The 14,008-nt window shown below is 22.5% G+C and overlaps 1 protein-coding gene across 1 annotated transcript in view; it reads right to left on the bottom strand.

The window, feature by feature from the left end:
* The window catches only part of LOC129530381 (scaffold attachment factor B2-like), a 29,620-nt gene extending 16,741 nt beyond the window's left edge, over window positions 1–12,879 (bottom strand). Inside the window, exons 1-2 of the mRNA XM_055377162.2 lie at window positions 12,860–12,879; window positions 11,359–11,475 (exon numbers count right to left, since the gene is read on the bottom strand). Coding sequence (XP_055233137.1) covers window positions 11,359–11,475; window positions 12,860–12,879 — 137 coding nt within the window. The remainder of the gene's footprint in view (window positions 1–11,358; window positions 11,476–12,859) is intronic.
* Between the last annotated feature and the right edge of the window lie 1,129 nt (window positions 12,880–14,008).

The following is a 14,008-nucleotide window of genomic DNA, read 5'->3' on the forward strand; positions in this document are numbered from 1 at the left end:
ATGGTTCCCAACTACTACGCCAAGGTACCCCAGGGTGCCACCGTGAACTCACAGGGTGCCACCGTGAACTCACAGGGTGCCACCGTGAACACTCACAGGGTGCCACTGTGAGAACTCACAGGGTGCCACTGTGAGAACTCACAGGGTGCCACTGTGAACTCACAGGGTGCCTTGGAATATTTTTAATTTTGAGGTAAACACAGCAATGCTTTTGCCATCTGTCAGACACAGCACCAACTACTCACTCAAGGTCATTCACTGCAACACTAGCCCAGGATAAATTCCTTTGGATGATGCTTTATCTTTGAAAAACTGGGTTTATGACAGTTGCTGTGATTAACAAGTGAGAACTGCATGAAAATCAACGTGGATGAGGCAATGATTCCAAGGTCTGAGAGGCTGTACAAGGGACCAGAATACGAAAATGACATTTTGTGTATACTGTTTTTTCAAAAGGCTAATCAGTTATCAGGAAACAAATACATGCTGAAGATCAACTGTATCCACTTTTTAAAGACATGGGCTACTTCGTTAAATAGCTTTACACAAAAAGCTGGAGACTGGCAGGGCGTGGTGGCTCACACCTGTAATCCTAGCACTTTGAGAGGCCAAGGCGGGCAAATCATGTGAACTCAGGAGTTTGAGACCAGCCTTGGTAACATGGCGAAACCGCGTCTCTACAAAAAGTAGCCTGGCTGGGTGGTGTACGCCTGCAGTAGTCCCAGTTACTTGGGAGGCTGAAGTAGGAGAACCACTTGAACCCGGAAGGTGGAGGCTGCAGTGCCACTGCACTCCAGCCTAGGCAACAGAGTGAGTCCCTGTCTCCAAAAAATAAATAAATAAAAGCTGAATATTAAAGTGGCAGCAGAACACAAAAATCAACTGAGACTCCAGCAGGAAGCTGGCAAGGCTGCGTGAGTACAGGTGGGGACAGATGCGTGTTTTTCAAGGCCCACGGTGGCACAGCACATAGTATATATTTGGTGAAATTAGATATTTAATGAATAGTATATAATATATATTTGGTGAAATTTGATATTTCATGTACAGTATATAATATACATTAGGTGAAATATGATATTTTATGTACAGTATATAACATATTTGGTGTAATTTCATGTTTTATATACAGTATATAGTATATATTTGGTGAAATTTGATATTTTATGTACAGTATATAATAAGTATTTGGTGTACTTTCATATTTTATGTACAGACTATAATATATATTTGGTGTACTTCCATATTTTATGTACAGTATATAATATGTATTTGGTGTAGTTTCATATTTTATGTACAGTATATAATAAATATTTGCAGCACCTTGATATTTTATGTACCGTGTATAATATATATTTGGTGAAATTTGATATTTTATATACAGTATATAATATATATTTGGTGAAATTTGATATTGTATGTACAGTATATATTTGGAGGAATTTGATATTTTAGGTACACTATATAATATATATTTGGTGAAGTTTGTTATTTTATGTAAAGTACATAGCATATATTTGGTGAAATTTGATATTTTATGTACAGTGTATAATATATATTTCGTGAAATTTGATATGTGATGTTCAGTATATAATATATATTTGGTGAAATTTGATATTTTATGTACAGTATATAATATATATTTGGTGTACTTTGATATTTTATGTACAGTATATAATAAATATTTGCTTTACTTTCATATTTTATGTACAGTATATAGTATATATTTGGTGGAATTTGATATTTTATGTACAGTATAATACGTTTGGTGTACTTCCATATTTTATGTACAGTATACAATATATATTTGGTGTACTTTGATAATTTATGTTCAGTGTATAATATATTTGGTGAAATTTGATATTTTATGTACAGTATAAAATATATATTTGGTATACTTTCATATTTTATGTACAGTATATAATATACATTTGGAGAAAGTTCATATTTTACATACAGTAAATAATATATATTTGGTGAAATTTGATATTGTATGTACAGTATAAAATATATATTTGGAGGAATTTGATATTTTATGTACAGTATATAATACATATTAGGTGTACTTCCATATTTTATGTACAGTATATAATATATATTTGGTGTAGTTAGATATTTTATGTACAGCACATAGTATATATTTGGTGAAATTTGATATTTTATGTACAGTATATAATATATATTTGGTGAAATTTGATATTTTATGTACCATATATAATATATATATGGTGAAATATGATATTTTATCTACAGTATATAATATATATTTGGTGAAATTTGATATTTTATGTACGGTATATAATATACGTTTGGGGTACTTCCATATTTTATGTACAGTATATAATATATATTTGGTGTACTTTCATATTTTGTGTACAGTATATAATATATATTTGGTGTACTTTCATATTTTATGTACAGTATATAATATATATTTGGTGAAATTTGATATTTTATGTACAGTATACAATGAATATGGTGAAATTTGATATTTTATGTACAGTATATAATATATATTTGCAGAAAATTGATATTTAATGCACAGTATATAATATATATTTGGTGAAATTTGATATTTTATATACAGTATGTAATATATATTTGGTGTAATTTCATATTTTATGTACAGTATATAGTATATATTTGGAAAATTTGATATTTTATGTACAGTATATAGTATATATTTGGTGAAATTTCATATATTATGTACAGTATATAATATTTATTTCATGAAATTTGATATTTTATCTACAGCATATAATATTTTTTGTTGAAATTTGTTATTGCATATACAGTATATAATATATATTTTGTGTACTTTAATATTTTATGTACAGTATATAATATATATTTGGTGTACTTTCATATTTTATGTACAGTACATAATATACATTTGGTGAAATTTGATATTTTATATACCGCAAATAATATATATTTGGTGAAATTTGTTATTGTATGTAGAGTATAAAATATATATTTGGAGGAATTTGATATTTTATGTACAGTATATATTACACATTTGGTGTACTTCCATATTTTATGTACAGTATATAATATATCTTTGGTGTAGTTTGATATTTTATGTACAGTACGTAGTATATATTTGGTGAAATAAGATATTTTATGTACACTATATAATATATATTTGGTGAAATTTGATATTTTATGTACAGTATACAGTATATATTTCGTGAAATTTGATATTTTATGTACAGTACATAATATATATTTGGTGAAATTTGATATTTTATGTACAGTATATAATATATACTTGGTGTACTTTGATATTTTATGTACAGTATATAATATATATTTGGTGAAATTTGATATTTTTTGTACAGTACATAATAGATATTTGGTGTACTTTCATATTTTATATACAGTATATAACATATATTTGGTTAAATTTGATATTTTATATACAGTATATAATATATATTTGTTGAAATTTGATCCTGTATGTACAGTATAAAATATATATTTGGAGGAATTTGATGTTTTATGTACAGTATGTAATATATATTACGTGTACTTCCATATTTTCTGTGGAGTATATAAGATATATCTGGTGTACTTTGAAATTTTATGTACAGTATATAGTATATATTTGGTGTAATTTGATATTTTATGTACAGTATATAGTATATATTTGGTGAAATTTCATATTTTAGGTACACTGTATAATATTTATTTCGTGAAATTTGACACTTTATGTACAGTATATAATATCTTTTGGTGAAATTTGATATTGTATATATAGTATATAATACATATTTGGTGTACTTTCATATTTTATGTACAGTATATAATAGGTATTTGGTGTACTTTCATATTTTATGTACAGAATATAATACATATTTGGTGTACTTTCATATTTTACGTACAGCATATAATATATAATTGGTGAAATGTGATATTTTATGTACAGTATATAATATACATTTGGTGAAATTTGATATTTTTTATATAGTACATAATATATATTTGGTGTAATTTCATATTTTATGTACAGTATGCAGTATATATTTGGTGTGCTTTCATGTTTTATGTACAGTGTATAATATATATTTGGTGTAGTTTGATATTTTATGTACATTATATAGTATATATTTTTTGAAATTTGATATTTTATGTACAGTATATAATATATATTAGGTGAAATTTGATATTTTATGTACAGTATAATATATATTTGGTGAAATTTGATATTTTATCTACAGCCTATTATATTTTTTGGTGAAATTTGTTATTTTATATACAGTATAAAATATATATTTGGTGTGCTTTCATATTTTATGTACAGCATATAATATATATTTGGTGAAATTTGATATTTTATATAAAGTATATAATGTATATTTGGTGTAATTTCATATATTATTTACAGTATATAGTATATATTTGGTGTACTTTCATATTTTATGTACAGTATATAATATATATTTCATGTACTTTCATGTTTTATGGACGCTATATAGTATATATTTGGTGAAATTTGATATTTTATGTAGAGAATATAATATATATTTGGTGTATTTTCATATTTTCTATACAGTATATAGTATATATTTGGTGAAATTTGATATTTCATGTACAGTATATAATATATATTTGGAGAAATTTGATATATTATGTACAGTATATAATATGTATTTGGTGAAATTTGATATTATATGTACGGTATATAATATATATTTGGTGTACTTTGATATTTTATGTACCGTATATAATGCATATTTGGGGAATTTTGATATTTTATGTACAGTATATAATATATATTTTGTGAAATTAGATATTTTATGTACAGTATATAATGTATATTTGGTGTACTGTGATATTGTATGTACAGTATATAATGTATATTAGTTGTACCTTGATATTTTATGAACAGTGTATAATCTATATTTGGTGTACTTTGATATTTTATGTACAGTATATAAAGTGTATTTAGTGTAATTTGATATTTTATGTACAGTATATTATACATATTTGGTGGACTTTGATATTTTATTTACAGTGTATAATATACATTTGGTGTCCTTTGATATTTTATGTGCAGTATATAATATATTTGGGTTAATTTGATATTTTCTGTAGAGAGTATAATATATATGGTGTACTGTGATATTTGATGTACAGTACATAAGATATATTTGGAGTACTGTGATATTTTATGTACAGTATATAGCGTGTATTTGGTGTACGTTGATATTTTTTGTACAGTATAAAATAAGTATTTGTTGAAATTTGACTTTTTATGTACTGTATGTAATATACGTTTGGTGTCCTTTGATATTTTATGTACAGTATATAATATATATTTGGGGTATTTTGATATTTTATGTACAGTATATAATATATATTTGGTGTATTGTGATATTTTATGTACAATATATAATACATATGGTGTACTTTTATATTTTATGTACAGTATATAATATGTATTTAGTGTAATTTGATATTTTTTGTACAGTATATAATACATATTTGGTGTGCTTTTATATTTTATGTACAGTATATGATATATATTTGGTGTATTGTGATGTTTTATTTACAGTATATACTGTATATTTGGTGTAATTTCATATTTTATGTACAGTATGTAATATATATTTGGTGTCATTTAATATTTTATGTACAGTATATAATTTATAGTTTGTGTATTTTCACATTTTATGTACAGTATATAATATATATTTGGTGTCCTTTTATGTTTTATGTACAGTATATAATATGTATTTAGTGTAATTTGATATTTTATGTACTGTATATGATATATATTTTGAGTGCTTTTATATTTTATGTACAGTAGATATATATTTGGTGTAGTTTGATATTTTATGTACAGTGTATAATATATATTTTGTGTATTTTCAAATTTCATTTACAGTATATAATATATATTTCGTGTACTTTTATGTTTTATGTACAGTATATTATATATATTTAGTGGAATTTGATATTGTATGCACGGTATATAATATATATTTGGTGAATTTTGACATTTTATGCACTGTATATAATATATATTTGGTTACCTTTGATATGTTATGTACAGCATATAATATATATTTGCGGTATTTTGATATTTTATGTGCAGTATATAACATATATTTGGTGTATTGTGATATTTTATGCACAGTATATAGTATATTTTTTGTGTACTTTGATATTTTATCTACAGTATATAATATACATTTTGTGTAATTTCATATTTTATGTACAGTATATAATGTATATTTGGTGTACTTTTATATTTTTTGCACCGTATATAATATGTATTTACTGTAATTTGATATTTCATGTACAGTATATAATGTATATTTAGTGTGCTTTTATAGTGTATGTATAGTATATAATATATATTTGGTGTAATTTTATATTTTCTGTACAGTAGATGCTATATATTTAGTTTAATTTGATATTTTAGGTACAGTATATAATACATATTTGTTGAATTTGACATTTTATGTACAGTGTATAATATATGTTTGGTGTCCTTTGATATTTTATGTACAGTATATAATACATATTTTGGGTATTTTTATAGTTTATGTACAGTATATATTATATTTATGGTGTACTGTGATATTTTATTTACAGTATATAATATATTTTTAGTGTACTGTCATATTTAATATACAGTATATAATACATATTTGGTGAATTTTGCCTTTTTATATACAGTGTATATTATACAATTGGTGTCCTTTGATATTTTATGTACAGTATATAATATATATTTGGGATATTTTGATATTTTATGTACAGTATATAATATATATTTTTTGTATTGTGATATTTTATGCACAGTGTATAATATATATTTGGTGTGCTTTGATATTTTATGTACAGAATGTAATTTACATTTTGTGTATTTTCACATTTTATGTACAGTGTATTATATATTTTGTGTACTTTATATTTTATGTACAGTATAAAATATGTATTTAGTGTCATTGGTTATTATATGTGCAGTATATAATATATATTTGGTGTGCTTTTATATTTTATGTACAGTATATAATATATATTTGGTGTACTTTGATATTTTATACACAATATATAATATCTATTGTATGTAGTTTGATATTTTATGTAAATATATAATATTTATTTTGTCTACTTTGATACTTTATGTACAATGTATAATATAAATAGTGTACTTTGATATTTTATGTACAATATATAAAACATATAGTGTGTACTTTGATATTTTGTGTACAATATATAATATATATTTTATGTACTTTGATATTTTATGAGCAATATATTATAAATTTTTTCTGTACATTCATATTTTATGTACAATATAAAATATACATATTGTGTAGTCTGATATTTAATGTACAATATATAATGTATGTTTTGTGTTGTTTGATATCTTATGTACAATACATAATATATGTTTTGTGTACGTTGATATTTTAAGTACAATATATAATAAATTTTTTCTATATTTTATATTTTATGTACAATTTATAAAATGTTGTGTACCTTTATATTTTATGTAAGATATACAAATATCATATATTATATATAATATGTATCTTATATTACCTATATCACACATTTTATGTTATACATATTGTATATGATAGGTTATATATCATAAATATATTTTGTATATTATATATCATATGTATCATATATTGTGTAGTTTTATATTTTATGTACAACTTATAAGATACATTTTGTGTAGTTTGATATTTTATGTACAATATATACGATATAATTTGTGTACTTTGGTATTTTAGGTGGAATATATAAGATGTATATTTTGTAGTTTGATATTTTATGTACAATATATAAGAAGTATTTTGTGTACTTTTTTATTTTATGCACAATATATAAGATATATTTTGTGTACTTTGCTATTTTTTGTAAAGTATATAAGATATACTTTGTGTACTTTGATGTTTTATGTACAATACACTAATTAGAGTTTTGTACTTTGATATTTCATGTACAATATATCAGATATAGCTTGTGTGCTTTGAAATTTTATGTAGAACATATAAGATATGGTTTGTGTACTGTCATATTTTATGTACACTATATAAGATATAGTTTGTATACTTTGATATATTATGCACAACATGTAAGATATAGTTTGCCTACTTTGGTTTTTTATGTACAATATATAAGATATAGTTTGTGTACTTTGATATTTTATTTACAATATATAAGGTATGGTTGGTGTACTTTCATATTTTGTGTACAATATATCAGAAATATTGTGTGTACTTCGGTATTTTATGTACTGTATATAAGATATAGTTTGTGTACTTGGAAATTTTAGGAAAAATATATAAGATATAGTTTGTGTACTTTGATATTTTATGTAAAATATATAACATATAGTTTGTGTACTTTCATATTTTATGTACAACATATAATATATATTTTTTTCTTTGATATTTTATGTACAATATAATACCTATTTTGTGTACTTTGATATTTTATGTAAACTATATAACATATATTTTGTGTAATTTGATATGTTATGTACAATATACAATATACGTTTGTGTTCATTGATATTTTTTGTAAGATATGTGAATATCATGTAATATATAATATGTATAATATATTACATATATCATACATTTTATGTAATATCTGTCATATATTTTATGTTATATATCATATATTATCAGTAATATATATCATATGTTCAAGGTAAAATATATCATACATTATATAATATATAGCATACGGTATAATATATATATAATATATTATATATTATATAGCATATATTACATAATATATCATATATCATATTATATATCACATATCATATAATAGACATCATACATTATATTATATATATCTTATGTTATATAATATTTGTCCCATATTATATTTTTTATAGTTGGTATATATTACCTATTATATATTATTTACTCATCATATAATCTATAATTTAAATGTTATATAATGTATTATATATTTTGTTATACACATAATATATATAATGTATATTTTATATATTTTATATATGATATATTTAATATATAATATATAATCTATTATATACAATATATGTATAATATATATAAGATATATATCTTATATGTATGACATATATAATAATATATAATATAAGATATATATAAAAATATACATGACAAAATATAATATATTTTGTAGATCATTGTACAATACACTTATTATATATTAGATAAAATATATAATATGTATTATATGTTATATATTATATAAATAATATATAATATGTAATATATAATGTCATACAATATATATTATATATTACATGTAATATATAATATATATAATATATAATATATGTAATATGACATGATATTATTTATGTGTATTATGAGATATTATGTATTATATATTATATATTACAGATATAATATATTATACAATATGTAATGCATATATATAATATATGTTATATATATAATTGTTTTTAGACAGAATCTTGTTCTGTTACACAAACTGGGTTGCATTGGCACCATCTTCGCTCACTGCAATCTCTGCCTCGCAGGCTCAAGCGATTGTTCTGCCTAAGACTCCCAGGTAGCAGGGACTACACCATACTGGGACTACTCCAGCAGCCACCATACGTGGCTGAATTTTTAGTTTTAGTAGAGACAGGATTTCATATATATCATATATTATATATCATAACTTATATAAAATATGTATCATATATTACATATATCATACATTATATGTAATATATATCATATATTATATGTTACATATCACATACTATATGTTATATATCATATATTATCAATAATATATATCATATGTTCAATGAATTATATATCATACATTACTTAACATATAGCACATGATATATCATATATATAATATATTACATAATATATAGCACATATCATATAATATATATGTCATAGTATATACCATACAACTCATATATAAGAGAATTGTTTATATTATATAATATATAACATATATAATATATTTCATAAAACATATATTACATATATCATGTATTTTATTTCTTATATTATATATAACATGCATCACATATTATATTTATCATACATTACATGTAATACATATCATATATTATATGTTATACATAATATATTATAGGCAATATATCATATATTATCAATAATATATATCAAATAGTCCATGTAATATATATCATACATTATATAATATATAGCATATGTTATAAAATATGTAAAATATATCATATAATATATAGCATATATTGTATAATGTATATCATATATCATATTATATACCATATGTGATATAATATACATCATACATTATATTATATATTTCATAGGCTATATAATATTTGTCATATATTATATTTATCATAGACATATATATTACCATTAATACATTATTAACATAGAATATAGTATATAATTTAAATATTATATAATCTATTATATATTTTGTTTAACATATAATATGTACACTGTATATATTATATATGTTATATATGATATAATCAATATATCATATATAATCTATTATATACATAATATATAAGAGATTATATATATTCTATACATGTCATAAAATACAATATATATTATAGATCATTATGTAATACCCATATTATTTATTGGATAAAATATATAATATATAGATTATATACATTACATATAATATAAAAAATATATATTATATGTAATATATAGTGTCATATAATATATATGACATATTATATATTATATGTAAAATATAATAAATATAACACATATTGTACATAATATGACCTTATATATTTATGTATATAATGAGATATGTTACATTATATATTATACACTACAGATATAATATATTATATAATATATAATGCATATGTATAATACATATTATATTTATAATTGTTTTTAGACAGGGTCTTGTTCTGTTGCACAGACTGTTGTGCAATGGCACAGTCTTGGCTCACTGCAATCTCTGCCTCACGGGGTCAAGCGATTGTCCTGCCTCAGCCTCCCAGGTAGCTGGGACTACACCATACTGGGACTACTCCAGCTGCTACTTGCCTGGCTAATTTTTTTAGTGTTAGTAGAGACAGGATTTCACTGTATTGTCCAGGATGGTCTTGATCTCCTCACGTTGTGATCCTCTTGCCTTGGCCTCCCAAAGTGCTGGGATTAGAGGCCTGAGCCAAGATACATCTTTTTTAAATGAAGAAAAATGTCAAAGGTACTCTGCTTGGTACAATAATCAAATATATAAATTGAGGAATAAAACATAACCATGAAACTTACTGATAACTGCATATGGAAAATACAGAGGATAATGCTTTAAAAAACATATTTGGAAAGCACTAACTAATAATTTGAAGAGTTTGCATTTGACAGGCCAGTATGAACATACCTTGAATGCAGCAACACAGGTTCCACATGAGAAAAATCAAAATCAGGGAAAATGAAACCACAAAGTTTCAATATGCTCCGAGGTTTGAAAAGCTCAGCACAGACAGTGGCACTTAGGACCAAGGGCAGGAGATCCCTAATCCCATCACCACGGCGATAGGGCATAAACATTCCAGGGTGAAGGCACAATCCACATTGTGACGTCGAACTGCTGCCAGGCAGTCAGGAGTGCTTTCACATGTACAGGAAGGTCATTGAAGGCTCAGTGTTTTGTTTCAAAAACTGAATCCCAAGCCCACACATTACTATGCTGTACCTCTAAAAATAAGTTGTGAGATGGGAAATAGGGCACCCCCAAATATATATATATATGTCTGTATATATATATATAATTTATATAATGTAATATATATAACTTATATAATATGTATAACATATATATAATTTTCTTTTACATCCTGCATCCTTATATTATGTACAATATATTATGTATAATATAAAATATAATGATATGTTATTATTATATACAATATAGTACATGTAATAATATATAATTATTACATACAACATAATATATAATTATATACATAATTGTACAGTTATATATAAGTATATACAATATAATAATATATAGTATATATAATATCTAATATATCATATATCATATTTTATAAAATATAGAATATCATATGTATAACACAGTATATAATATATGATATTTACTCTATGATATAATATATAATGTATAATATATTTCATATAATATGTAACATATTACACATATGTAATATATTAGATATTCTATAACATAAAGTATTATATATTAGATGTTATATATTATATAACATATTATATATTATATACTATTATAATATATATTATAATATAATATATGATGTGTATTAGATTAAACGTTGTATAATATATTACATTATTTATAGTTATACAGTATAACATATAATATATTGTGATATATTATATATACTATATTATGATATGATGTATATTATATATTAAGATATTTTACATATAATATGTAATGTAATCATATCGAATAGAATATTATACACATTATATAATATATAACATATAAAATATATATCATATATAATATGAATCATGTATTATATATCATATATTATATATTATGTATTATATCTTACATATATCATACATTATATGTAATACATATCATATGTTTTATATCATATACTATATGTTATATATCACATATTATCAATAATATATATCGTATGTTCAATGTGATATATCATACATTACATAATATATAGAATATGTTATATAATATATATAATATATTGTATAATATATAGCATATATCATATAATATACATCATATGTCATAGTATATACCATACAACTCATATATAACAGAATTTTATATATTATATAGAGTATATAACTTATATAATATATTTCATGAATCATAGATAATATATATCATGTATTATATATCATATATTATATATAACAAGCATCACGTATTACATTCATCATACATTTTATGTAATATATATCGTTTGTTATATGTTACATATCACATATTATATGTAATATATCATAAATTATATGTTATATATCATATACTATATGTTATATGTCATACATTATCAATAATATATATCAAATGTTCAATGTAATATATATCATATATTATATAATATATAGCATGTTATGAAATATATTTAATATATTATATAATGTATAGCATATATTATATAATGTATATCATATATCATATTATATACCGTATATCATATAATATACACCATACATTATAATATATATATTATATACTATATAATATATCTCATATATTATATTTCTCATTGTCGATATATATTACCTATAATACATTTTTTACATAGCTTACAGTATATAATTTAAATATTATATAATATACTATATATTTTGTTTAACATATAATATGCATAATGTATATATTATATATTTTATATAGGACATATTTGATATATCATATATAATCTATTATGTATAATATATAAGAGATTATATATATTACATACATGTCATAAAATATATTATATACTATAGATCATTTTATAATACACATATTATGTATTAGATAAAGTATATATTATATAGAATATATATCTTACATACAATATAAATAATATATATTATATGTAATATATAGTGTCATATAATTTATATGACATATTATGTATTATATGTAATATATAATAAATATAACAGATATTATATATAATATGACATTATATTTTTATGTATATTATGAGATATGATATATTACATATATTATACATTTCAGATATAATATATTATATAATATATAATGCATATGTATAATACATATTATATATATAATTGTTTTTAGACAGGGTCTTGTTCTGTTGCCCAGACTGTTGTGCAATGGCACAGTCTTGGCTCACTGCTATCTCTGCCTCACGGGGTCAATCGATTGTCCTGCCTCAGCCTCCCAGGTAGCTGGGACTACACCGTACTGGGACTACTCCAGCTGCCACCATGCCTGGCTATTTTTTTTAGTGTTAGTAGAGACAGGATTTCACTGTATTGGCCAGGATGGTCTTGATCTCCTCACGTTGTGATCCTCTTGCCTTGGCCTCCCAAAGTGATGGGATTAGAGG

The sequence above is a fragment of the Gorilla gorilla genome, chromosome Y (assembly GCF_029281585.2).
Source record: "Gorilla gorilla gorilla isolate KB3781 chromosome Y, NHGRI_mGorGor1-v2.1_pri, whole genome shotgun sequence".
NCBI lineage: Eukaryota > Metazoa > Chordata > Mammalia > Primates > Hominidae > Gorilla > Gorilla gorilla.